The 27,074-nt window shown below is 51.7% G+C and overlaps 1 protein-coding gene across 1 annotated transcript in view; it reads left to right on the plus strand.

The window, feature by feature from the left end:
• The window catches only part of Scn4a (sodium voltage-gated channel alpha subunit 4), a 49,686-nt gene that overhangs the window by 1,631 nt on the left and 20,981 nt on the right, over positions 1–27,074 (plus strand). The window contains exons 2-14 of the mRNA XM_075990344.1: positions 13,840–14,499; positions 14,592–14,709; positions 14,820–14,910; positions 15,235–15,363; positions 15,794–15,885; positions 16,296–16,610; positions 17,988–18,051; positions 18,243–18,384; positions 19,963–20,172; positions 20,750–20,900; positions 23,135–23,373; positions 25,215–25,388; positions 26,309–26,665. Coding sequence (XP_075846459.1) covers positions 14,227–14,499; positions 14,592–14,709; positions 14,820–14,910; positions 15,235–15,363; positions 15,794–15,885; positions 16,296–16,610; positions 17,988–18,051; positions 18,243–18,384; positions 19,963–20,172; positions 20,750–20,900; positions 23,135–23,373; positions 25,215–25,388; positions 26,309–26,665 — 2,355 coding nt within the window. The 5' untranslated portion in view covers positions 13,840–14,226. The remainder of the gene's footprint in view (positions 1–13,839; positions 14,500–14,591; positions 14,710–14,819; positions 14,911–15,234; positions 15,364–15,793; positions 15,886–16,295; positions 16,611–17,987; positions 18,052–18,242; positions 18,385–19,962; positions 20,173–20,749; positions 20,901–23,134; positions 23,374–25,214; positions 25,389–26,308; positions 26,666–27,074) is intronic.

The following is a 27,074-nucleotide window of genomic DNA, read 5'->3' on the forward strand; positions in this document are numbered from 1 at the left end:
AGGTAGGCTGTTTCTTAGGAAGCCAGGCCCGAGTCCCCACACAGTGTCCAGGACACAGGGAACAGAAACCACAGGCCTTGCCTCCAGTGATCTCAGAAGCCCACCTCCATCTATAGTCCAGGCACCCCCAAAGGATCATATGCAGGGATTTAGGGAGTTAGGAGAAGGTGGATGAGGGACCTTTGGTGGCCCAGGCTAGCCCTGCTTGTCACTTCTGGTTCGGAAATACATATGCTTGGGGAACTCAGGACTGGGGATCACCTCCCTTCTTCAAAGTCGGACAAATGAGAAGTCTGCTCCAGTAACTTCTCTTGAGAGGGTCTGTGCACCCCAGACCGGGACCTGACTCAAACGCAGCCCAGCCGGCACTGGAGGCACTGGGTCTCCTGGTGAGATGTGAGCAGTCGGTCCTGATGCAAGCTCTCTGCTTTGGGGGCCGGATAATTCTGGGCATCAGAATAGCAAGGAAACATGGGTTGGCAAGGAAGTGAGGGGGTAGAGCTGCTGAGGCCAGCAGTGTTCACAAAAGCCTCCGGGAAGAGGCAGAACGGAGGAGAAGGGGCTGGAGATCCCAGAAGCAACTGTCCCTTGAAAGACGTGTCTGGAGAGCAGGGGTGAGACATGAGGGGACAGAGGCAGATGTGCCGGTGACAGCTTGGCACTTCATGGGTTGTACAGTAGGTTTTTTCAACGCCTTTTCATCAGACACTTGGACACACGGGTCATAGCGCTTGCCCAGGGCACACTGTAAGGGAATGGCCAGGGCTCACTCCACAGTGGTCAAGGCCCCTGCTCTCTGGGGAGGAACTTGGGTGGGACTGAGTCAAAACAGAGCTTTCCTGGGACTGTGGATACCATGAGTGGTCCAGGCAGGCTCTGGGGCTCTGGGTCAATCCGGTGACTCATTCAGGGGTCCCACTGTGGCAGGGACAGGGCAGGTCTCGCTGTAGTTCCCTCTGAAGGTGCTGGGGGACCCGGGTTCCTTTCACCTTTACCCTCACTCCTGGCCTTCGTGTGTGCGTCCCGTTATGCAGCATCAGCATTGGCTATTTTTGTTCCCTGCTGTCTTCTGTCAACACCCTGTGTTGACGGTGGGGAGGGTGGCGGCGGAGGGAGGGGGCTCCAGGAGTCCTAAAGGCCGTAGAGTGGGAAGGTGGGAGGCAGATTGGGCAGCGTCCTTGTCTCAGGGCCTCTGCCTAGAGTCCTGGCCTAGGAGGGAAGGGTAAGATCCAGGAGTCACTGAACTCAGCCCTGATGGGGCCTAGCAGGTTATAGCCTGTGGGTAGCAGTTTAGCCTGGTGGTTAGAACAAGCTGAGGGCCCAGTTGTCAATCCCAGTTACTCTATCATGAGCACCTGGTGGGTCACTTACCCTTCCCATGTCTCATCTGTCAACAAAGTGATGCCGACAAAATCAGAGAGGATTCAGCGAGTTCGCGGACACTTTGTGCCCAGAGCAATGTCTCGAGTGCAGTAGCTGTACTGAAGCGCTTGTTAGTTCATTGTGTCTACACAACAAAATAAAACCCCTCACCACAGTGTGAGAGAAGGAAAGGAGCTACAGCCTCAGGGAACCCTTCAAAACCAAGATTTGAGCCGGGCGATGGTGGCGCATGCCTTTAATCCCAGCACTCGGGAGGCAGAGGCAGGCGGATCTCTGTGAGTTCGAGACCAGCCTGGTCTACAGAGCTAGTTCCAGGACAGGCTCCAAAGCCACAGAGAAACCCTGTCTCGAAAAACCAAAAAAAAAAAAAAAAAAAAAAAAAAAAAAAAAAAAAACCCAAGATTTGGGGCCTGAGGAGATTGCTCAGTCCATAAAGCATTTGTTATGCAAGCATGAGGACCTGAGTTCAGATCCACAACACCCGTGTAGAAAGTCAGCTGTGCCTGTTATTCCAGCACTAGGGAATCCCTTGGGCTTGCTGCTCAGCTAATCCGGCTGAATCAGTTTACTCCAGACCCCAAAAACCAGGACACCAAATAATGACTTCTGACCTTAACCCACACACATATGTGCATACGTATATGCATGCATGTCTGCATACACCACACACATACACACACTGAGGGCAGGGAAAAGCAGGGATATTTTTTGTTTGATCTGGTCTCCCTAGAGTTGGGGGCCTCTTTAGCACGGGCTGCGGAGACCTCCACCTAGGTTGCTGTGAGGACTTACATCAACAAGGCCGAGGGTATCCCATCAGAGTCCTTTGTAGAAAGGTCTGCTGTTGAGATTGGCAGGTTTCAGTCGGTCCAAAGAGGGGAAAGGAGAAGACTTTCCCAACATAACTTCTAGGGAACGTCCCCAAAAGCAGGAGCTGGAGGCAACACAGGCTGCCTGAGGACGGGGCAGTTGCCAGAGCAGAGCCTGTCAGCCTTCCTTGCCGATCTCAGGTGTTGCCGGGTGGCTGTCGGCCACAGTGCCTGCTCCCAGGGCTTCTGCAAGGCCTGTTAGCTCGCGGTTTCCATGTGACGGGGCTGATAACAGGGGTTATAGCACTAGGTTGGCTCTGGAATTCTCTGGGTTCTAGGAGGGACAGAAGGAGCAAGGTACAGTATAGAGAGGCTGAAGGGAGAGGAACAGAGGCAGGGGAATTCCTGAAAGGAATTACCCAGGAGGAGGTGCCACGGTGGTGGAGGCAGCACCACACACACACATGTCCAGAGCAGGTGAGGGGCTCACACATGACTACAGTGTGTGCAAGAGGCAGTTTGGGGAGGGACCACCACTGTGTGCTAGGCATTGTTTCTCAGAGAGACTTGAGCTAAGAGAAGGCAGGAAGCCCTGGGCTTGGATAGAACAAATCAATCTTACCACCCTTTGAGCAGCTGGGAAATGAGTCAGAGTTGAGTGTGTGTGTGTGAGTGTGTGTGTGTAAATAGGCCATAGTGGGAACTGGGAAATGAGTCAGAGTTGAGTGTGTGTGAGTGCGTGCGTGTGTGTGTGTGTGTGTGTGTGTGTGTGTGTGAATAGGCCATAGTGGGAACTGGGAAATGAGTCAGAGTTGAGTGTGTGTGTGTGTAAATAGGCCATAGTGGGAACTGGGAAATGAGTCATGGAGTTGATAAGAGAGACAGAGAATGGAGAACGGATCATACAAACAAGCTATAGTGGAGATTGTGTATATATGATAATTAATTGGTTCCAGTAAAAATAAACTTCAGTTAGGGATCTTAGTACAACCCTGTAGTGAGTTCAAAGTCAGTCCAAGGCACTTATAGAGACCCTGTCTTTAAAAAAAAAAAAGAAAGAAAAGAAGCAAATATTTGCTTGTCAGAGTGTTGACGGTGTGCTCCCAGCCCCCGCGCCCAAAACACAATGCCCCCAGAAGCCAGCAATCCTTCCAGGCCTGCCAGGTGTCCACACCACAGTCACGAGGGGCTTCGAGCAAGACCGCCAGCCTGCCCGTGGAGGAAGAGCCAGGCCAATGCCCCAGAGGGCTGGAGGGACACCGTGTTTATAGGGGCGGGAGCATGGGGTTGGCATAAAAGACAGCTGTGTTCACATCCTTAGCTGGAACAGTAAAATGGAGCACGTGACACCGGGCCTGGCACACGGTGTACAGATGAGTGCGTCTCTGCTGTCTGTCCATCAAAGGACCTGGGTGGGGTCTGGGGGCGTGACTTGGTGGTTCCACGCCCCTCCTAGCAGGCACTGGGTCCTAGGTTCAGTCCCAGCAGCACAAACACCAGGCATAGTGCATGTCTGTAATCCTAGTACTTTTGAGGTGGAGGCAAAAGAATCAGAAGTTCAGGGTCATCCTCGGCTCCATAGCAAGTTCAAGGCCAGCCTAGGATACATGAGACCCTGCCTCAAACATAAGGAAAAAGAAAGAAATGGGGAAGGCAAAAGGGGGGAGGAGGATGGAGGAGAAAGGGAAGGTAGAGAGGAAGGAAGAGTAAGAGGGAGGGAGGGAGGGAGAGAGAGAGGGAAAAGAAGGGTTTATAGCTCAGGGCTGGGGGTGTAGCTCTACTGGTAGCATACCTACCTAGTATGCACATACATAAAGCTGGAGGTTCAATTCCCAGCATGCACTGAGCTAGACACGGTAACATAGGCCTGTAATCTCAGCACTTGGGAGGTGGAGGCACAAGGATCAGAAGTTAAAGGTCATTCTGGACTAGGTAGGGAGTTCTAGCCTAGTCTGGGTTGCTGAATTTGTGAGACCTGTGAAGAAAAAAAAGGACTTTTCTTTAGCTGCCTCCTGACACTCTATGCAAGTCAGACGTTCAGGCGAATGCCCCAAGACTTAGGGCCAGAAGAACCAATCCTTCAACTCCTGGGGCATTTTTCTCATGTTGGAGGACACCTGGAATGTTGTATCTTGATATACATTTTCTGTCTTAAAGGTTTAGGCTTGGGAGGAAACTCTTCCCTGGGGAAGTGAGGGATACGTGAGCTGTGAGGAGTTTGGAGAGGAGGGGTCTGGGACAAAAGCTGAACACAGCCCATTCATAGGGTCTTAAAAAAAAAGATTTATTTATTTAGCATGTATACAGGTTCTGTCTGCATGTGCCCCTGCAGGCCAGAAGAGGCACCAGATCTCATTACAGATGGTTGTGAGCCACCATGTGGGTGCTGGGATTTGAACTTAGGACCTCTAGAAGAAGCAGTCAGTGCTCTTAACCTGTGAACCATCTCTCCATCGCCCCATTCTTACTAGATTCTTATTTCATTGGCTTTGAGGCAACAGGAAGCACTCCGGGTAGAAGAAAAGGCTCAAGCCGAGAGGTCTAAGATTGGTAGAGAATGACCCCTCATTTTTGGGAGGGTCTTTAGAGCCTGGCAGGCCACAGGACCGACTGTAGAAAAAGAGCCTTCAGATGAGGGCAGACACTCTTGGCACACAGTACAAAACAGTGTGCCCATCACTGTCATTTGTGTCTCTTGGTGAGCCCACAGGCAGGTGGTTGAATGGGGACTCCCAGGAAAGGTTTATTCTAATCCTCTGTGGCCTTCGTGAGCCTCCGCTATGACTCTAGTTGGTTTCCTAAATTCTGTGTGCTACTCCATCAATGCCCAGGGTTTCTGCTCTAGGCTCCCAGCTCTAACCCTTGCAACAGAGTTTTCTCAACAGACAGTGATAGGCCGGGAGGGGAGGGCCACCTGCGGTGACTTCCTTTGAGCTCTGACTTGCCAAGGCTGAGGCCATTTTTTTCTCCCTCCTCACCAAGCTAAGTGTTGACAGAAAAGTAACATAGCCACTCCCCTTCCCATCTCCTCACTCTTGGAGCTGGGCCACAGTGGGAACCTGGTATATTTGGAAAACAGTCCATACGGTTGCCTAGTGCTGTCATTGACCAGAACGGAAGTTTGGTGTGGTTGAGTCTCCCAGGAAGTTTTGTATTTGAACCTAAACTGCAGGGGACCCTTAAAACAGATCTCCACCGGCACATATAGCTTTCGGTAATGTTTGCTTGTCTGTCTGTCTGTGGTTTGTGTCTGAGACAGATTTATACTCCGTAGCACAGGCTAACCTGTGTAGCCCAGAGTGGCCTAAACGCACGGCAATCCTTCTGCCTCAGCCTTCCAATTACTGAGATTAAAGACATGAACTACCACACCCAGCTTGCTTTAGATCATTTTGTTCATTTTATGTCATAGTCCAAGTCTCACTACGTAGTAGTCCTGGTTGTCCTAGAATTCTCTATGTAGACCAGGCTGGCTTCCAAACTCCCAGAGATCCATTTGCCTCTGCTTCCCAAGTGCTGGGATTGAAGGTATTTGTCACCATGTCTAGCTATTATATTTATTATGATTGTGTATGTGCTGTGTATAGACAGGGTATCATGTAACCACATCAGGCATGTGGGGGCCAGAGTCAGTTCTCTCCTTATGTCTTGTCCCTGGGTTCTGGAGATAGGTCTCAGATTATCAGCTTTGGGTAGCTAGCATGTGCTCTTACTCCCTGTGCCATTTAACTGACCTGTCATTTTGTTCGTAAACAAACAAAACATCTGGACAGTGGTAGGCAATGAGCGGTCTTGTGAGAGATAAAGGACATGGCTAGTTGGTAAGAGGAGTGGTAGCTGGACCCTGAACAATGCCAGCTAGCTGCCTGGCACCTTTGTACCCATGGAGGTGTGCTCTAAAGGGAATGGGAAGGGTGTGCGGGACAGGTTGAGCCACCCATGGTCACCCTTCCAAGACAGTTCCTTACAGTAGCATTTATATCACAGAGTGGCAGGGGCATAGCTGAGACCACTTGAGAGATTTCAGGCTGGTGCAGCTGAATGAGTTTCTGGATATTTGAAGACACCCCCCCCCCCAAAAAAATATCACTTTTCCAGAAGGGAAGATTCTGGAAGTGTATAAAAACATCTGTGGTTTGGAGACTATCCTGAACTTTGTTTGGTCAATAGTTTGGGACATTGGTATTCATAGGTACTTATAGGTAGATGGCCTTGGTCTCAGAAGAAATCAGCACCCTTTCAAAAGATTGGAGGGAGTCCCTCCCCTTTCTAATTTGCAGAGGGTCTTATCGTGAATGAGGACTAGGGCTTCTTTGGTTTTATTCTTAACCTTCACCTTCATTCATTGATACAATCTGGTGACTTTTCTTCTTCAGTCTGTTGATAAGAAGTTCACAGTACTTAGTTTTTTGAGCTTGCCTTGCACTTTTGAGATAAATCCTGTGTGGCCATGGTGCTTAACTTTTTAATATACTGTTGGTATTAGTGGGCTAATATTTTTTGTTGAGGTGTATGCAGATTGGGAAGAAAAGAATTTACATTATTTCGAGGCTGGGGAGTTATACCACAGCTCTTAGGAGAAGATCCAAAGTGTCGCAGACTCCATCCGCGAGGAATAGACACCCTGAGTGGCCGGGCCAGGGAGGGACGACTCCAGTCTGGACCGGCTCCAGGAGGAGCTGCCTCACCCTCGGCTCCCTGCCTGGGGACAGCTGGCCTCAGCCTGGCTCACCATTCCTGATCTTCCCTTCCCCCACCTCTGTCCTGGTCAGCTCACCAACTCCAGGCCCCCAGGAAGGCCTGATTTACCCACCACTTCCGCCCAAACTTCCTCTTTGAAGGCGGTTTGGATGGGACTTTGCACTTTCTAAATGGGCTCCAGCCCTGGCTCCCGGGGCTTGGCTTTAGTCTTGGCTTGGCCTCTATCACTCGCTAAAATTATCTTATTTGCTCGCCTTATTTACCGTCTGCCTCTTCCCTCTGGAATGCAACCTCCGGGAGGCCAGGGACTTTACCTCCCCTGTGCTCTGCCCTAGAACAAGATTAGATAGAGCCAGGCATGGACCACAAACTCAGAAAGTTTGTTGAGCGAATGAATGAATTTGTGGACCGGAAAGTCGTGGCTCCTCTCTTAGGCTTAGCTGTGGGATAAGGGAATGAATGCCTGCTCTCTCAGTTCTTTGAAGCATCACCATTCTCAAATGCCTTGGGAAGGGGTTGCCTGAGGACCTAAGCCATAACTTAGGCACAGTCTGGGACAGAGTTGGGTGGAAGGAGCTACCGTCTTACCATGTTCACACTCCTTGTAGCCCAAGGAGCCACGAGGAGATCTACCAGCCTACCCGGTGTCATGGAGTTCTGCTGATACTTTGTATCTGCCAGGGACATCCACACATTGTGGTTGTTCTTTCATCCTGTCACCAATGCCACTAGAAACAGCACGACTTTCCCATCTGTGTTAGATGCATGAGAAGGGTAGTGGACAGTACTGGAGGGCAGTGACTCCATCTGACCTCCCACTGGGGGGGACTCTGCAAGGCTGCAAGATGAAGTCTAGTCCCCTTGTGCCTGGCAACAGCCCTAACCTTATCCGGCCTCTCCCCACCCCGTTCCCTAAATGGCTTCTGCGATCCATACAGGTTCCCAGTGTCTGCCTTTGCCCTGGCTGCCCCTGTCTCCGGGATGTCCTCTGCTCTGTCTTCCTGTGTTCTTAACTTACTCATTTACTGAGACCCAGCTTTAAAAGTCATCTCTCTTCCACTTGGAAGCAACTGCTCACTCACCTCCATGCCCCTAGCACCATCAATGCCCCTCTTGAGGACAGGGTCTGTATCATCTTGTCACAGCCAAGTGTGCTCGGGTCCACTTTCCCCAGACCATCAGCATCGAACTGTGAATCACTGAGCCCTACTCGTGGCCAGCTCAGCTTCTGAGATATAAACAAATGGATAAAAGGATGGATGGACAGATGGACAAACGGACAGGGGGATGGATGGACCGATGATAGAGGGAGAGATAGATGGATAGATGGGTAGTTGGATGGGTTGGTGGATGAAGCATAGAAAAGTCCATGAGATCCCTAGAAGGTCTGTATCCAAGGCCTCATTCATTCATTCGTTCATTTCATTCACTATACCCTTTATTGGTATGTTTCTTTTGAGACAGGATCTCACTATGTAGCCATTAAGTAGACTAGACTGACCTCAAACTCGTAGACGTCTGACTGTTTCACCTCCCAAGTGTGGGGTTAAAGGCATGTGCCACCCAAGCCTGGCAACAGACTCTATTTAAATACCTACCTCATGCCCAGTGCTGGGACTAGCCATGGTGACCTAGACGGACACAGTCACTGCTCGTGTTGACATTCCCATCCCTTGGAGAACACACACAAACAAATGAGGCAAGCATTTGCAACTTATGAAAAATGATGTCAAGTAAAATAGAGGAAAAAAACCTTTCTCTGAAATAGAAGACAGAAAGGGAACTGCCATGAGAAGGGGGGCTGTGGGGTGCCAGAGAGAGAGGGGAGCTGGGCAAAATCCCAAAGGCAGGATCAAAGCCAGTGACCATATAGGACTGGAACAGAGTGGCCAGGGTAAGAGCAGTGGACAAAAGAGGGGCAAGCAGGCAGGGGCAGGACCTGTGAGGCCACCACAGGAGGCTTAAGTTGTATTCAAAACCCATTGGAGGGTCATTAGAGAATTTTAACAGAAACGGGAGCCGACTCTTGTTTTGGAATCTCGGTGGTTGCCTTGTGGGACTGACTCGGAGGATAAGTGGCAGACACAGTAGCAGGAAATGGTTATGGCGTGGGCATGAGCAGCTGGGAAAAAGTGGGTTTCCATGCGTGGTGGAAAAGGGATTAGTAGGGCTTTGCACATGGTGACAGAAAAGGAGAATTCAGGACACATGTTGGTGATCGACCAGAGAAACTGGGAGTGGTGGCATTTCCTGGCGTGAGAAAGAGTATGTGGAACCATGGAGGGTGGGCTCACCTCTCTGCAGCATGGAGCTGTCCAGAGGGCAGCAGCTATGCCTGTGTAGAGCTCTGTTCCTATGGCACATTCTGTCATCATAGCCATGTGAAGGCTGAGCCCGTGTGACTCCAGAGATTGGTCACAGAAAGGGCCGCACCACAGGTGTTGTTAAGGGACAACCGGTAAGGAAGAGAAACCACCAGAGTGATCCCGTGGAGGCCAAAAGAATAGAAGATTCCAGAGAGGGTCAGTGGCCAAGTGGGCTGCCTGCTCCTGAGAGGTCAAGGGAGGTGAGGAGAGAAATCTGTGCCCTGGACTTGGCAGCTGGGAGGGTGTTGCCAATTTGACAAAAGCAGTTCCGGTTGAGTGGGGTGATGGCAGCCAGGTTGGAATGGGTTGAGGAGGGAGCAAAAGGTAAGAAAGTAGAGACAGCTGGTGGAGACACTTTCCAAGACAAGAAGACAGGGGGAGCTGTGAGGTGTGGTGGCTTGTTGTGTAATGTTTTGCTCTTTTGTCTTTTTGGGGGAACCACCATCCAGCTCCCAGAGGCGTATTCTTAGTTACGAATTCCTGGCCTTAGTTTGGCTTGTTTCTTGCCAACTTTTCTTAACTTCAATTATCCCAACTACCTTTTGCCTCTGGGATTTTCCCTTTTCTTACTTCTGTATATCTTACTTTTACTCCTGCTCCATGTCTGACTGTGTGGCCGGGTGGCTAGCCCCCCATGCCCTCCGCTCCTTGTTCCCTCTTTTCTCCTTAGACCAATTCTGCCTGCCAGCCCCACCTAGCCTTGTTCCTGTCTTGCTATTGGCCATTCAGCTCTTTATTAGACCAACAGGTGTTTTTTTGTTTTTGTTTTTTGTTTTTTTGGTTTTTCGAGACAGGGTTTCTCTGTGGTTTTTGAGCCTGTCCTGGAACTAGCTCTTGTAGACCAGGCTGGTCTCGAACTCACAGAGATTCGCCTGCCTCTGCCTCCCGAGTGCTGGGATTAAAGGCGTGCTCCACCACCGCCCGGCCAACAGGTGTTTTAGACACGCAAAGAACCATAGCTTCACAGAGTTAAACAATTGCAGCATAAACAAAAGCAACACAGTTTAAAACAATATTCCCCAACAGGAACTGTCGTTGGCTTTAATATAGAAGACGGACACCCATGAGCGGTAGACAGAAAAGATCCACAAGAAGAGGCTGCGAGGAAGCACAGGGCCCAGGTGTCGAGTATAAGTGGAAGGCCCAGCCCGTGGTGGTGATTTCACTGTGTCCCTGGCTGTCCTGGAACGCTCTCTGTAGACCAGGCTGGTCTCGAACTCAGCGAGCTGCTGCCTCTGCCTCTTGGGGGCTAGGACTAAAGGTGTGCACCACCAAATCTGGCCAGATTATTATTATTCTAATAGGCCAGGAGGGAGGGAGAAGAGGCAGGGTAATCTGAAGGGAATATCAAGGGGAGGCCGTGGACATTTGAAGAAGTATGAGATGACCTGAAGCATTTGTTTTTAGAAAGCAGGAGAACAGCCACGGGAAACACCGCTGGGGTGGAGAGGTGGGTAGTAATGCACTGCTTCACGACCTGAGGATGAACCTGAGTTCACTCCTCAGTTCCCACTCAAAACAAACAAAAAACTAACCGACAAAATTGGGCGTAGCAGGATATATTTGTACTCCCAGCCCCGAGGACGTAGAAATCTTTGCCATCAACTAACAGATAGTCTGATCATCGAGCCCAGGCCAAGGATAGACCCTGTCTCAAACAAACAAACAAAGCTGAGCCAGAGGGGTTAGCACATGGCTTTTTTGGGAGGGGTGTTTTTTGAGACAGGGTTTCTCTATATAGCTTGGCTGTCCTGGAACTTACTCTGTAGACCAGGCTAGCCTCAAACTCAGAGATCTACCTGCCTCTGCCTCCTGAGTTCTGGGATTAAAGGAATTGGACCACCACTCACAGCGCAGCACGGGATTTTTAAACAAAAGTTGTATCTTTATTTACTTTTATTGTATGAACGTTTTGCCTGTGTGTATGTTTGCCATGTGTGTGGCTGGTCCCTGTGGAGGTCAGAAGAGGGCATCAGATTCCCTGGGACAGGAGTTATAGACAGTCGTGAGCCACTGTGTTGGGACTGGGAATGCAGATATTTCCCCTCACACAGCCAAACCTCCAAACATGAAGCGGCTTCAGGGTTGGTGAAAGGATGGCAGGCAGAGCTGGGAAGTTGTGTGTGTTCCCAGGGAGAGAAGAGGGTACTTCTCAGAGCAGAGACCAGAGTGGGCCAGTGGGGTGGGCCACATCATTTTCAAAACATGAGAGCAGGACAGGCTGCTCCAAACACTGGACTGTCCCTGGACTCCTGTGACTCAGGTGAGGTCAGTTTCCTCGAGGGCTGGTCCTGAGCCAGGCTGTAACACTGGGTTATTGTGGTCCCTCCAGCCAGGCTGTGATACTAGGTTATTGTGGTCCTGAGCCAGGCTGTAACACTGGGTTATTGTGGTCTCTCCAGCCAGGCTGTGACGCTGGGTTATTGTGGTCCTGAGCCAGGCTGTGATGTTGGATTATCGTGTTCCTCCAGCCAGACTGTGATGCTGGGTTATTGTGGTCCTCCAGCCAGGCTGTGATGCTGGGTTATTGTGGTCCTCCAGCCAGGCTGTGATGCTGGGTTATTGTGGTCCTCCAGCCAGGCTGTGATGCTGGGTTATTGTGGTCCTCCAGCCAGGCTGTGATGCTGGGTTATTGTGGTCCTCCAGCCAGGCTGTGATGCTGGGTTATTGTGGTCCTGAGCCAGGCTGTGATGCTGGGTTATTGTGCTCCTCCTGGGCTCCAGTGGAGGAAAGTGATCAGCCCCAGAACTGGGGTATTGTGGCCAAGATGACTTCAGACTGGGTGGATCCCTTCGAGGCCATCTGGCAGGCCAGTATTATCTATCATATGAAAGATGCAAGTATGCATGTAAGGTCAGGGGAAGGCTTGGGACCGGCTGAGTGTCTCTGTGAAGGGCTTACAGCTCAGACCCGAGTGTGTGGATGTGCACTTGTGCACACCAGGGTCACTGACCAGCTGAGAAACAGGAACCAGCAGAGTCATCCCCCAGAAACATGACTCCTCGGAGCCTGGCAAAAAGCAGCTGGGTAACTGGACAAGGGGTGTGGCCATCTCTGCCCAATGGCTCTGGCCTTTCTGTGTCATCTGCTCCATCTGTTGACCAGGCCTGAAAAGTGTGCACAATACCAGAGCTGCTGTGCCTGGGTCTTCTGTGAGAGGACTAGACTTGATGTCGCTCTGGGGGTCTGCCGGAGTCCCTGTCAGGGTAGCAGGGTAGAGGCTCTAGGATCCATCCGTCTGTGTGATCTCTCTCTCTCTCTCTCTCTCTCTCTCTCTCTCTCTGTCTCTTTGTCTCTCTGTCTCTCTGTCTCTGTCTCTCTCTGTCTGTCTGTCTCTCTCTCTCTCTCTCTCTCTCTCTCTCTGTCTCTTTGTCTCTCTGTCTCTCTGTCTCTGTCTCTCTCTGTCTGTCTGTCTCTCTCTCTCTCTCTCTCTCTCTCTCTGTGTGTGTGTGTGTGTGTGTATGTGTACATGTGCTTACAGAGGTCAGAGGAGGGCATTGGCTGTCCTGTTTTATCACTATCCACTCTACTTCTTAGAAACAGGTCTTTTTCCTATTTTACCTAGAGCTCAGCTAGTGAGCAACAGACCCAGCAATCCTCCAGTCTCTGCTTCTGCACCAGCACTGGGGTTACAAGTGTTCATGTGGCTACCCAGCTTTTTTCTTGAATGTTAGAATCCAAGAGCAGGTCCTTATATGCACTTACCCACTGAACCATCTCTCCAGCCCCATACTGGCCTCTCAGTGGTTGTGAGTGGCTGGGCCAGTGTTCTTTCTGTTTGCTGAAGGAATCATTCCCCCAAATCCATTTCCAATAACTAACCCAGCACAGCCCTTCTGTGGGGAACAGGCTGGGCAAATGGGACCAGGAACCAGAAAAGGCCGAGGGGCTAGCTCAGGAGATGGTCCACATATTGCCCATAAATCCCAAGGCTTCTGGCACACTTTCTTTCCCATACCCAGTCCGTAAGGGACCACCAATCAAAAACTGTCCCTGGGGGCTCGAACCCTGCCCTGCTGGAACTGCCCATCTCTTACTCCCACCGCCTTTCCTGGTCTTCCCCGTTAGCATTCCCTGGTTTCCTGACACCACCCACCTCCCACACCTTACATCTGCTTGTTCCACTGCATCTGGCCAGAGGTTTGGATTCCACAGAACCATGGGAGGAAGCTGCTGAGACCCTCTGCAGACCGGGACCCTTCTGTGTTCCCTCTCCCAGCCCACTGCCAAGTACCTCATAAGTCGGAAAAGAAATCTTATGTCCCCACAGTCTTCCTTTCCCTTCTCTCCAGGCAGAGATGACAAACACAGACAGGGCCCATGTTCTTCTGAGATGGTCCCTGGCAGACATCATCCACACATCCCAGACATCCTTTTGCACCGAGTCTTGCTGAAACCCCGAAGGTCTCCACACATCCTTTGCTAACCAGTATCAGTCGATCCACATGGCAGCCACCGCCTTGCTGCAATTCATTTTCTAGATGTGCTTTAGGGTCGGTCCTCCTTTCAGGCCCTCATCCTGGTCCACCTGGAGATCCTGCGGTCAAACCAATACAGGTTCTCTCTTTGTGTTCCTATAGGCTGAAGCCACACGGTTCCTGGAGTTTGTACTGTCAGGACACTGGGGCATTGGCCCCAAACTCCCAAGACTGAAGAGGATCTGGTTTGTTTTCTGTTGATCCCGAAGGTGGCGCAACTTTTTGGAGAGAAGAGTGCACTGTGGGGCCTGGGGTGGGGGATGCTTCCTGCCCAGCACCTGTGCAGCAGCAAGCCCAGGTCTTGCAGGCACATCTCCCAGCCCCAACAAGACCTGTGCACCCACCTCCCTGGCCCAACCCCTGGGCAGGCAAGAAGTGAGGCGAACACAGTAGACCCAGGGAATTGGTGATCCCCAGAACCCCAGGACTACGGGCTGCAGCTGCCCCGCTGCCTACCACCCTTCTGGCCCCTGAGCCCAGGATGCAAGGATGGCCAGCTCATCTCTGCCCACCCTGGTACCCCCGGGTCCCCACTGCCTGCGTCCCTTCACCCCCGAGTCCCTGGCAGCCATAGAGCAGCGAGCAGTGGAGGAGGAGGCCCGGCTACAGCGGAATAAGCAAATGGAGATTGAGGAGCCCGAGCGGAAGCCACGCAGCGACCTGGAAGCGGGCAAGAACCTACCGCTCATCTACGGGGACCCCCCACCTGAAGTCATCGGCATCCCCCTGGAGGACCTGGACCCTTACTACAGTGACAAGAAGGTCTGGGTGTAGGAGCGCTCCCTCTTTCTTGTGCCTCCTGTCCACCTGTCTGTCTGTCCTTCGGACTCAGATTCTCTCTCTCTCCCCCGCAGACCTTCATTGTGCTCAACAAAGGCAAGGCCATCTTCCGCTTCTCCGCCACGCCTGCCCTCTACATGCTGAGCCCCTTCAGCATCGTCAGGCGTGTGGCCATCAAGGTGCTCATTCACGCATATCCTGCCCCAGTGGGAAAGGCGGGGAGGTTAGGGGTGGGCAGGAGACCTTCCTGTGCCCTCCTCTTCCCAGCTGCCTCCTTCCTCTCTTTCCTTGACCCACCCCCACGCTGTTCAGCATGTTTATCATGATTACCATCCTGACCAACTGTGTGTTCATGACCATGAGCAACCCACCATCTTGGTCCAAGGACGTGGAGTAAGTTGCCTTCCCCAGATTCCCTCTTCCAGGTCTGTATCCCGAGGGCTCAGACTAACACTGCTCTTGTCTTTCAGGGAAGACACACTGTCCCTGTGACCATTAACGCCTTAAGTCAGGATGGGGGAGGGCATGCTATCACCCTCGCCAATGGGCTCAGCTCTGGGTAGCCATATGCCATCTTGGTGCCCCTCCTCTAAGGCCCACTGCTGCCATGCACACACACACGCACACACACACACACACACACACACACACACACACACACACACACACACACACTGTGGTGACATCCGTGGCCCTGACCGGCCCTCTTCTTGCCAGGTACACCTTCACTGGGATCTACACTTTCGAATCTCTTATTAAGATGTTGGCCCGAGGCTTCTGCATTGACGACTTCACATTCCTCCGGGACCCCTGGAACTGGCTGGACTTTAGTGTCATCACGATGGCGTAAGTGAGACCCTAGGTCTGGGGTGGGAGTGGCCAGAAGGGTGAGCCCCAAAGGGGGCTTTGACAGGAGGGTGGTGGCACGGGTCATGACTTGTACAGACTGAGCCACACCATCTAGGACATTCCCAGGGCCCTGCCCAGAGGTCAGCATCCCCTCCTCGTACCTTAGGAGGCAGCCTAACTCAGCCTAACACAGCCAGTGGGTGAGCGCGGCTGTCCCTGCCTATCCACTCTCCAGCAGCAAGCTCAGCACTGTTCTTCTCAACTCTTGGGCTATAAGAGGAACTTTGGGGGTTATTTGACCCGCCCCCCATTCCTTATGGTAATCCCCATTATAAGAATTCTTTGGGACTCCTCATTCTGGGCCCAGAGACACTTGATTTCTGCCCCACTTCTGACACCCCCACACACACCTTAACTTCCCACTCAGGTATGTGACAGAGTTTGTGGACTTGGGCAACATCTCAGCCCTGAGGACCTTCCGTGTGCTGCGGGCCCTGAAAACCATCACGGTTATCCCAGGTATTGGGAGGTGTGGGGACCCTCTGCCTGGGGAACATACCTCCTCCACAGTACTCAGGCCTAGAAGTGAACACTCGGGTTTGAAGAGTCTAACCTAGGCTAATGACAACGCTCGGAGAACACACTTGGGAGCACTAGCGTAGTGACATTTATTAGAATTTCTCCATGCTTTTGTGTAGTTCTGAGGGTCAGGCAGCAGCCCATTGCATCTTCGAGGTCATTCATCTCCAGACAAAGCCAAGCTCAGCATAGAAGAGGTGCTCAGGAAAGGGTCATCTTAGAGAGGCTTCAAAGAAGGCGCTTTGAGAAGCAAAATCTGCCTCAGAGATGGAGTTGGCTGAGGCTCAGGGTGGAGTCCGCTACCATCCCACCCTTCTCCCCGCTGACGCTTTCACCCTTGCCGTGCCCAGGGCTGAAGACCATTGTAGGAGCCCTGATCCAGTCCGTGAAAAAGCTGTCCGACGTCATGATCCTCACCGTCTTCTGCTTGAGCGTCTTTGCGCTCGTGGGACTGCAGCTCTTCATGGGGAACCTGCGTCAGAAGTGCGTGCGCTGGCCCCCGCCCATGAATGACACCAACACCACGTGGTACGGCAATGACGCGTGGTTCAGCAACGACACGTGGTACGGCAATGACTCGTGGTACGGCAACGACACTTGGAGCAGCCAGGAGAGCTGGGCCAGCAACTACACCTTTGACTGGGATGCTTACATCAACGACGAAGGTGAGAAGCGAGGCAGCCCTTGTCTCGGCTGCTTCTTACAGAGAACATAAGCCTAGATCTATCACTGACCAGCTTGGGTAGGCTCCAATAGTCAGTCATGACCCTCAGAACCTTCTCTTATCACCGGGCGGTGGTGGCGCACACCTTTAATCCCGGCACTTGGGAGGCAGAGGCCGGTGGATCTCTGTGAGTTCAAGGCCAGCCTGGTCTACAGAGTGAATTCCAGGGCAACCATGCCTGCTACACAGAAAAACCTGTCTCAAAAAAACAAGCAAAACGGGCTGGAGAGATGACTCAGTGGTTAAGAGCATTGCTTGCTCTTCCAAAGGTCCTGAGTTCAATTCCCAGCAACCACATGGTGGCTCACAACCATCTGTAATGAGGTCTGGTGCCCTCTTCTGGCCTGCAGACATACACACAGACAGAATATTGTATACATAACAAATAAACAAATATTAAAAAAAACAAGCAAAACAAAACAAAAAGATTCTCTCCTATCAAATGAAATATGGTTAAATGATGATGACACACTGTCTAAAACCCCGCACCTGCTGAGGCTGAGGAAATAGCTCAGTCTATAAATGCTTGCCGTGCAAGACTGAGGACTCGAGGTCAATCCCCAGAACCCCTGTAAGCTTCCAGGCATGGTGGCACACGCTTGTGATTTCAGCACTGGAGAGGCAGAAACAGGCAGATCTCAGGGGCGCCCTGTAGAGTGAGCTAATCCTGCCTTACTTGCAAACCCCAGGTTCCAATAAGAGACTCCCTGAAAAAAAGGTGCAGTTGGTGCTGAGAAACAAGACCGAGTTTTCCCTGAGACACACACACAGGCACACACACACAAGCTCTCGCTGTACAAAGACACAGTCCATCATCCTTCTGTAGCCTGGGCACTCTGCTCTCCTTCCCCATCTTCCCCATACTCTGTGCTCCCCTCCTGGTAGGTCTGCCAACGAGCATGTCCTGTTCACATGCCTGTTCTTTATGGGCACATGGCAACACTCATACACATTCTCAGTCTCTGGTACTCACAGTGTCTGCATATTGGAATGGTGTTCGTCCTTCACTGTGGTCCCTAGATTCTAACTCATTCCTACAGTTAAATAAGTGTGTGGTAGCCTAATGCACACACAGACACATGACCCTTGCCCCTTGTTCGGCTCCTGGTGAGTTCTGATCTCATAGCCAGAGTTGGTGCCAAGCCGGTGAGGTGAGGCTTAGCGCTGAACCCCTGCAGTTTAGCTGCTGGAGAGCTTGGAATCTGGGACTGTTGGTTAAAGATGGGAGGGGTCACACATGGAGTAGCGTGTTGTGTGCGTGTGTTTACTGTGCATCTGTGTGGTAACATGTCTTCTTCGTGGCCTCTGGTTCCCAAAGGAAACTTCTACTTCCTGGAGGGCTCCAATGATGCCCTGCTCTGTGGGAACAGCAGTGATGCCGGGTGAGTTGTGGGGTATCCTGGGAAGTGGGGCTTCATTAGGAACATGCATCTGTGGTGGATAGGACTGTGGGGGAACCATTGGGCAAGGATAGAAGGCTTTGGTGTTTGAAGGACATATGGGGGATCTTCTGGGGGACCCAGAGTCCTCAGCTCTCTTCCCTCCCTAATCCGGTCCCCCCTTTCACTACCAGGCACTGCCCCGAAGGTTATGAATGCATAAAGGCTGGACGGAACCCTAACTATGGCTACACCAGCTATGACACCTTCAGCTGGGCCTTCCTAGCTCTCTTCCGCCTCATAACGCAAGACTACTGGGAGAACCTTTTCCAGCTGGTACAGCTGCCCTCGCTCTGCCCTGCTGCCCCAGACATACCCTCCACACCGCTGCTCTTCAGAGCCCACCCCTAGTGGCCAGGCCCCCACTGTACCATCTCCTCTAGGGGACTTCCCTATGGGTTCTTATGAATACCTGGCCAGAGTCAAACCACACTCCTTTTCTATTTTTGCTTTATGAACTGAGGTCTGAGCCTGCTATAGACTTGGACCCAAGAATCTTCAAGCCTCAGAAAAACCGGTAGGACAGCTGGGGAACTTAACTCTGCCCCCACACAATGGTAGTTAGCCCTCCATATCTGTGGGCTTCATTTATGTAGATGCAACCAACTACAGATTGAAGATACTTTTTTAAAAAAAAGAATGGAGCGGGCAGTGATGGTGTACACCTTTAATCCCAGCACTCAGAAGGCAGAGGCAGGCAGATTGTTGAGTTAGAGAGGTCAGTCTGGCCTACAAAGCGAGTTCCAGGACAGCCAGAGCTACACAGAGAAACCTTTCTTGAAAAACTGAACAAAAGGCTGGGGATATGGTAGCTCAATGGTAGAGTACTTGCCGAGTGTGTACAAGGTCCTGGTTCAATTCCCAGCAATGTGCAAGAGAGAGAGAGAGAGAGAGAGAGAGAGAGAGAGAGAGAGAGAAGTATTTTAGCAGTAGTAGGAGTGGTGGCACACACCTTGACTCCCAGCACTCTGGAGGCAGAGGCAGGCAGTGAATCTCTGAATTTGAGGCCAGCCTGGTCTACAGAGTGAGTGAGTTTCAGGATAGCCAGGGCTACACAAATTCTGTCTCAAAAAACCAGTCAATCAATCAATCAATAAACAAATAAAAAACAAACTAAACTAAAAGAGGAGAGAAGAAAGTATTTCAGATAAAAAAAATTGTGGCTATACTGGAGACTGCTGTTTGGAAGACACACAAAAATATCCTATGGGAAAAGATTTTTATTCCATAATTTAGAAGGCCCAGCAACTGTACATGTAGCACTTACATTGTATTAGATACCATGGATCGTCTAGAGAGGATTAGAGGAGGGGGCTGTGCCTAGGTTGGATGCAAATGCTACACCCTTTCCTATAAGGGGGATGAGCATCTGGAGATCTGGTATCCAAGGAACCAGTTCCCAGGATACCAAGGGATGCCTGCATTTGATGTCCACGGCTGGTATAGCAGGTGGGTTGAGAAGGAACGATGGTGTCTTCTGATCTTTGACAGTGTTCCTAACAAGATTTATAATAACAGCAATCATAGATCTACTATCTGTTGAACAGTTCCTAGGTCCCAGGCTCCCGGGCAAAGCAAGGTTTCAAGCCCTGTTTGCTATTTGTCCATCCTGGTTCTCTGACCACAGAGTGCCTATCTGGACTCCCCACGGCTCTGATCTGGGACACCAGAATGCTTAGGTCACTACACATATTTTGAGGTTCCCCAGAATATGGTTGAATTGCTAAGGATGGCCACACCTTGTCTCCAGGCCCCGTGAGGGACCCCTCCTCTGCCTACCTACCTAAGCAACAACCATGTAGAAGGACCCATGGAGGCCATGAGACCCCTCCCTCCTTTTTCCCACATCCCCAGACCCTTCGAGCAGCTGGCAAGACCTACATGGTCTTCTTCGTGGTCATCATCTTCCTGGGCTCCTTCTACCTCATCAATCTGATCCTGGCGGTGGTGGCCATGGCCTATGCGGAGCAGAATGAAGCTACCTTGGCTGAGGACCAGGAGAAAGAGGAGGAGTTTCAACAGATGCTTGAGAAATTCAAAAAACATCAGGAGGAGTTAGAAAAGGTGGGGATCCAGGCAAGGAGTTTGGGGTGAGGACCAAGGGTCTCCCTGGCCTTGGCCTGAACTGCTTAACTCCTGGCTTCTTCCAGGCAGGCTGGAGGGATAAGGGAGGAGCAGGGGCAAGAGGAAGGGTTATGGAGCAAAAGGAACAGAAAGCTCCAGGTTGGGAGCTTTAGTGGAAGGGATACCTCAGTTTCCCCATCACACAGCGAGGAGTTTGGGACAGTGAACTGTGAACTTTCCTCCAGATTAAAGGTCTATGGTTTTGTGCTTTCTGGGTTTTTGCTGAGTCAGAGGCAAGACCCCAGGTTGTACACGGGACAGCTTCCTGCTTTCTCATGCACATATGACGTCTAGGGCCCAGCAGAGAATCAGGGATGAGAGTCTTCTGGGCCAAAGTCTACAGTCCTTTTGTTTTTACCCCGTCCCTCCACCGCCACTGAAGGCTGCCCCTTTCTCTCCATGCACTAGATATGACATCAACTAAGATAAAGGCTCAGTAAGAGTTTCTGAGAGTCAACGTGTCCATCCCCCTGCCTCAGAGTGAGACTACTCATTCATTATTCTTGCTGATTTACAGGCTAAGGCTGCCCAGGCTCTGGAAGGTGGGGAGGCAGATGGGGACCCAGTCCACAACAAAGACTGCAATGGCAGCCTGGACAAGTCCGGGGAGAAGGGGCCCCCAAGGCCGAGCTGCAGCGCAGACAGTGCCATCTCAGATGCTATGGAGGGTAAGTGCCCTGTGCCCCTATCCCCCCTCCCACTCTGCCTATGCTGCCCACCAAGCCTCTCAGTCTCCTGTGGTGCAGGGTGGGGCCTGCTTGGACCCAGCTTCAGGAGGGCAGTAACTTAATATTGACACCAAAGAAACAAGCTGGGATAAATATAGTCCTGTCAACCTGCTTCATTTCTGGCCGCAAGGCCAAGCCGTTGCGGGAACTAGGGGCTTCCGGGAGGGTTTGGGGGCTGCCAAGGCAACGAGGAAGGACAGGCTAATAATATTAACCAGGAAGGCCTGGTGTTCCAGAACCTACTCCAGTGTTTCCTGAGCAAAGGCTAAAAGTCAATGTTTAAATTCCCCCGAGTAGAATCACAGACTCCCCACAAGTCCTGTGGTGCCCCCAAGTCTCAGGAGGAGAATAAAGAAGTAGTAACAAGGGCCGGGCAGTGGTGGTGCATGCCTTTAATCCCAGCACTTGGGAGGCAGAGGCAGGTGGACCTCAGTGAATTTGAGGCCAGCCTCATCTACAAAGCGAGTTCCAGGATAACCAGGGCTGTTACATAGAAAAACCCTGTTTCAAAAAAAAAAAAAGGTATCACTGACCCAGAGATGGAGGGTACCCAGTCACTTCCTAGGGCTTGCCTTGTGCTAAAGGCAGAGTTTAGGGTTCTTCGGGGCTCTGTGACCCTTTAGAGGGCTGCATCTCATACTTACCTCTGCATTCAGGTGATGGTGTTCTTCCAGAGGAAATGGTCCAGGAATGCTGGGCAGAGGTGGCCCAAGAAGCTCCCTGCCTCTGTTTCCTCAGGCTTTAGATCTCAGATGCTGGGACACCTACAGGAGCCCAGGCAGACTAGCCTGAGATAGAGAGCCAAGGAAAGAGGTTCACTTTCTCATTCCTGGGTGGGACCCCAGCCCTACCCAGGTTCTCCAAGGGACTGCCACCTACCCTAGTCTCTTTCACCTGCAAAACAGGGGGCACCAATAGTATTTGCCTCTTAAGTTTACAAAAGTAAGTACTGGAGAATCTGCTTACGGGGAGACTTCTCCCATAGGCCGCAGAAGCCAGGTAAAGGAACAGACCCCACAAATTGGGGATAGCAAGAATAGGGGATTTCCAGAAAGTCACTCAAGAGGGAAAGGTGTTTATGCCTGGGAACAGTCTGGGGTGACTAGTGTTACCAGCAGCAGGGAGGGAAAGGTTTCAGGAACTCTGGCCAGCAGCACAGAGGACTGACCCCCTAAGGTGTACCCCTAACGTGTACCCCCTAAAGTGTACCCCCAGTGCTTCCTAAAGACTCTGGCACCCAGTCAGAGACCACGGTATGTCTTTTTCCTGGCAGGTAGCTCAGCTCCAGCACACTAAGGGGAGGGAGGCGGTAGCATGGATAATAAAAACCCAGAGACAGATATTGGGGTCCAACCAGAAGATCAGAAAAGCAAAGCAGCCAGCCACTAGAGAGACTTTTTACCTCTTCCAAATCTTCAGACCAAAGGGGAGAGAGAGAGATCTTGTCTCCACCAATCCTCAAACTCCACACTCAACTAAGTTCCTGTCTCCTCCCGACCTTATATTCCTCTCTCTGCCCAGCCATATTGCTGGAATTAAAGTCATGTGACCCCAAGTGCTAGGAGCACCTTTGTGTGAGCTCGGTTTCTCCTTTAGACAGATTCAATCTTGTGTTAGCCAGGGTGGCCTTGAACTCACAGAGACCCCTCTGCCTCTGTCTCCAGAGTTCTGGAACTACAGAGGTGTGCCATTACTCCCTGGCCTTTGTGGCTGACTAGTGTGACTGTTTTGCCTTCTGATCTTCAGGCAAGCTTTATTTATGAAAACTCAGATAATGTACCTCTATAGGAGGGCATTGTGGGGGTGCAACAACGGGCTTGCTGAGGGCGCAAAGCAGAAGGCTGGGGGAGGATTTCAGGGTAAGGCTTCTGAAGGAGGTGTGCTTTGAGGACAGGGCTCGGAGGGAGGGGGCTTGTGGGTGGGATTGTGAGGGGCTGGTCCTGGGGCTAGAGAAGTTCTTACTGAGGGGGGTGGGTCCAAGAGTCAGAGCATAGGGAAAGCTGGAGCTTTGACGGATGACTGACATCCTGTGAGGAAGATGGCAGTGGGGTTCAGTTTTGGGATGTGGAGTTCTAAAGGGTGGGAGGTAGGAGCAGGAACAAAGAGCTAGACAGAGTAAGGGTCAAGCCAGGCAGAGACTCTTCATCAGGCACCCGCCCCATCCCCACCCCCAGAGCTGGAAGAAGCCCACCAGAAGTGCCCGCCGTGGTGGTACAGGTGTGCGCACAAAGTGCTCATTTGGAACTGCTGCGCCCCGTGGGTGAAGTTCAAGCATATCATCCACCTGATCGTCATGGACCCCTTCGTGGACCTGGGCATCACCATCTGCATCGTGCTTAACACCCTCTTCATGGCCATGGAGCATTACCCCATGACCGAGCACTTTGACAACGTGCTCTCCGTGGGCAACTTGGTAAGCAAGGGGCAGAAGGAGAGAGCGGGTGTCTGGAGAACAGGATAGAAGAGTGGGCTTGGCTGGGCTGTGTGGAAATGTAGGGGCGCTTGGGGACAGCCAGCACAGGTCGTACAGAGGAGGTCTGGGGAATATGGTGATTGAGCTTCAAGGAATTTGGGAACCAGGAGAGTGGGGTGAGCTGAGACCAGGACTCCTGGAGGTCTGGGATCCAGGCCACATCTAGGAATTGGGGTCGAGGGAGTAGGGGCGTGGTGGAAATGGCTGGGGCTAGATAACAAGTTTCTCAACTTTCATAGACTGCCATGGTCCTAAAAGAGACCAAGGGACTTGGGAGTGAGGGCATATAGCCAAAGACACCCAAATGTCGATGGGTCTACCTCACCCCAGAGACCTCCTGTTCTCCAGCCCCACCGGGTGCTCTCCTGAGCCCTTTGCTGCTCAGCTATTGTTGACATGCTCTGATCCCCCTGCTTATCCCTGCCCATTAGGGGCATTAGCACCTCATAGTCAGCCCCACTGGAGCCTAACAAAGGGAAAAGCCGCTGCCTCCTCCTCCAGTTCTGCTCCACCGTGCCCCACCCTCCCCAATTCCCTTTGCAGTCCCACCCCACCCACCCACCGTGGCAAACGGACAAGAGGCTCCAAGGCTCCCATTATCTCTAGGGAGAGGCAAGCTCAGAGAGTGTGCCATGTGAGGGAAGGCTGGGACGGTACCAGCACTGGGTAGGGGGCATAAGAACCATGGCATCAGAACCCCCAGTCTTCAAAGCAGATACGTCCATCTCGTGAAGATGCCCAAAGCAGCCATGGCCAGGCTGGGCAAGAGAGGCAAGGGCACAGCTGCCAGGGTGTGGTGATGGGCAGGACCCGTCTGCTTGTCTACCCAATGTCCACACTGTGTTGCTTGTCTGGGCACCTGCTATGGCCAGAAACAGCTCTTGGGAGGGACCCAGTGTGTACCTAGGCATGCTGTCAATCCAAAGCAGCTGACGCCTAGTAAGAGGGGGGTATGCCGGTGAAGTTTAAGGGACTGTGGGGCCCTTGGGTGCCTGTTCTGAGGTTGAGGGGGCAGAGCTAACCTTCTTACTGATTCCATCCCTTTCAGCCCCTGCCAAGACCCAAAGCTTGGTTGAGGGTGTGGCTCATTTGGTACAGTGCTTAACTAGGGTGCAAGCCTTCCTAGGCTCCCTTCCCAGCCCTGAATAAAGCCAGGCACGATGACACATGCTTGTAACCCTAGCACCCGGAAGGTGGTGGCAGGAGCGACAGAAGTCCATGGCCACCTTCTGCTGCATAGTGAGTTCAAGGCCAGCCTGAACTGCATGCTACTTGTTTCAAAATCAAAAGGCAAAGTTTGCTAGCTCCTGGGGTTGGATATACGTAGGGAGGCTGGGAGCACAGAGGAGAAATCCTGAGCTGAGACCACAAGGAACTGGGCGGTACGAAGGGATCTGGGGTGCACCTCTCTGAGCCTCAATTGCTCATCTGTCCAAAGAGTGTGATAATCCCTCCAGCTTTGTAGAGACCTGCGTGCCAACAAGGTCAGTGTGGACCAGATGGCACTTCAAGAATGTTGAACATCAGGATCAGGTTGAAGACCCAAGAAGTTAGTGGCTTGACCATGGTCACGGGTCAGAAATGGATAGGAATGGGTCTATACCCACCTAGGCATATGACATGACCTTTGTACCTGCCACCGTATGCACACACATAGGCCATGGGTACCACTCCCTACTCTTCAGGGCCCTCAACCCTCACCCTTGGGGAGATCTCCCAAGGCCCCTTTATCTGTGAGGCTCTGTGATAGGGGTTCCATGTCCTGTCCCACCCCCTGCCAGGTCTTCACGGGCATTTTCACTGCAGAGATGGTGCTGAAGCTGATCGCCATGGACCCCTATGAGTATTTCCAACAGGGCTGGAACATCTTCGACAGCTTCATTGTCACCCTCAGCCTGGTGGAGCTGGGCCTGGCCAACGTGCAGGGGCTGTCGGTGCTGCGTTCCTTCCGTCTGGTACACAAGACCCAGGGGTTGAGGGGGGATGGGAGGAGACCCTAGGAGGGTGCATGCTACCTGGCCCCTCAGAACTAGAAAAAAGAGTCCTCCCTTCCTATTACACAAGGCTGGGGTGGGGGACCTGACATTAGATGACCTCGGGCAGCAATGGAGCTGACTTCAGCACTGTGTTGTAGGCCTAACAGAAGACAAAACCACGCTTGGGACTTAAGAATTACTATTTTTTTCTCTACCCCTTGAAGTTCAGTCTTGTTTTGTTTTGTTTAACTTTATCATGAGGGCTTTCAAGCATACAGTAAAAAAAAATGACTCTTTAGGTGCCTGTCCCCCACCCCCAACAGCCACTAGTGTAGTATCTTTACAATTTTTCCAAGTTTATATATGTGTGTCCGTATGCCACATGTCTTTTGCCAGACATGAATCACATGTATCTACATGCTATCACATGTAGAGGCCAGAAGAGGATGCAAGGCCCCTGGAGTTGGTGTGATAGGTGGTTAGGAACTGCCGAATGTGGGCGCTGGGAACTGGACCAGGAGTCTCTGGAAGAGCAATGAAATGTTCCTACCTGCTAAGCGGTCTCCCCAGCCACATGTACTGCAGTTCTGTTTTCATCTGTCCCGTCTATTTTTATTGCAGGGGGAGGGGATGTTAAAGCCAATTCTGGTGTCCAATCTCACCTGTAAATACTTTAGTCTGTATCTTCAATGATTAAGGCCTTTTTTTCCTTTTTAACATGGATGCCAGGAGGCTATAGGACACAAAGACCCCCTCATTAACAGAGGCAGGCAAAAGTCTTGCTCATCAGGAGGATGGGGGTTAAGACTGTTGAACACTGAGCTTTCTCCTGAGGCTCCCTGGGGTTGGCTGGTGGTCCCCAAGCCTCATTCATTCTCCTATTTCCCCCTGCCTGGCAGCTGCGTGTCTTCAAGCTGGCCAAGTCGTGGCCAACACTCAACATGCTCATCAAAATCATTGGCAACTCAGTGGGTGCCCTGGGCAACCTGACACTGGTGCTGGCTATCATCGTCTTTATCTTCGCCGTGGTGGGCATGCAGCTGTTTGGCAAGAGCTACAAGGAATGTGTGTGTAAGATAAACTCAGACTGCACCCTCCCGCGCTGGCACATGAACGACTTCTTCCACTCCTTCCTCATCGTCTTCCGCATCCTCTGCGGGGAGTGGATCGAGACCATGTGGGACTGCATGGAGGTGGCCGGCCAGGCCATGTGCCTCACCGTCTTCCTCATGGTCATGGTCATTGGCAACCTGGTGGTAAGTAAGCTATTTCGAGAGCTTCCTGACTCTTACACGGGAACTACACGAAGCGTGTCCAGTTCCTCTCTTTCTCACTTGAGGGGCTTGTTTATTTTGGGGAGAGCTGTACAAAACTGTTGGCGTTTAGATCTCTATAGTCAGGCCTTGCAGTGGTGGACAGCCTATGCCAGCATTCAGGAAGCTGAAACAGAGGATCTCTGCAAGTTCAAAGAGAGCCTGGCTTACTCAATGGGTGCCAGGGCAGGCAGTCTGGGTTCTATAGCAAGACGGTCTCGACATAAACAGTGGGGGCTGGAGAGATGGCTCGGCAGTTGCGACCAGTTGCTGCCTTTGCAGAGGACCTGGGTTCAATGTCCAGCACTCACATGATAATTCCTAACCATCTTTAATTCCAGTTTCTGTGGAT

The sequence above is a fragment of the Microtus pennsylvanicus genome, chromosome 11, assembly GCF_037038515.1.
Source record: "Microtus pennsylvanicus isolate mMicPen1 chromosome 11, mMicPen1.hap1, whole genome shotgun sequence".
Taxonomy (NCBI): Eukaryota; Metazoa; Chordata; class Mammalia; order Rodentia; family Cricetidae; genus Microtus; species Microtus pennsylvanicus.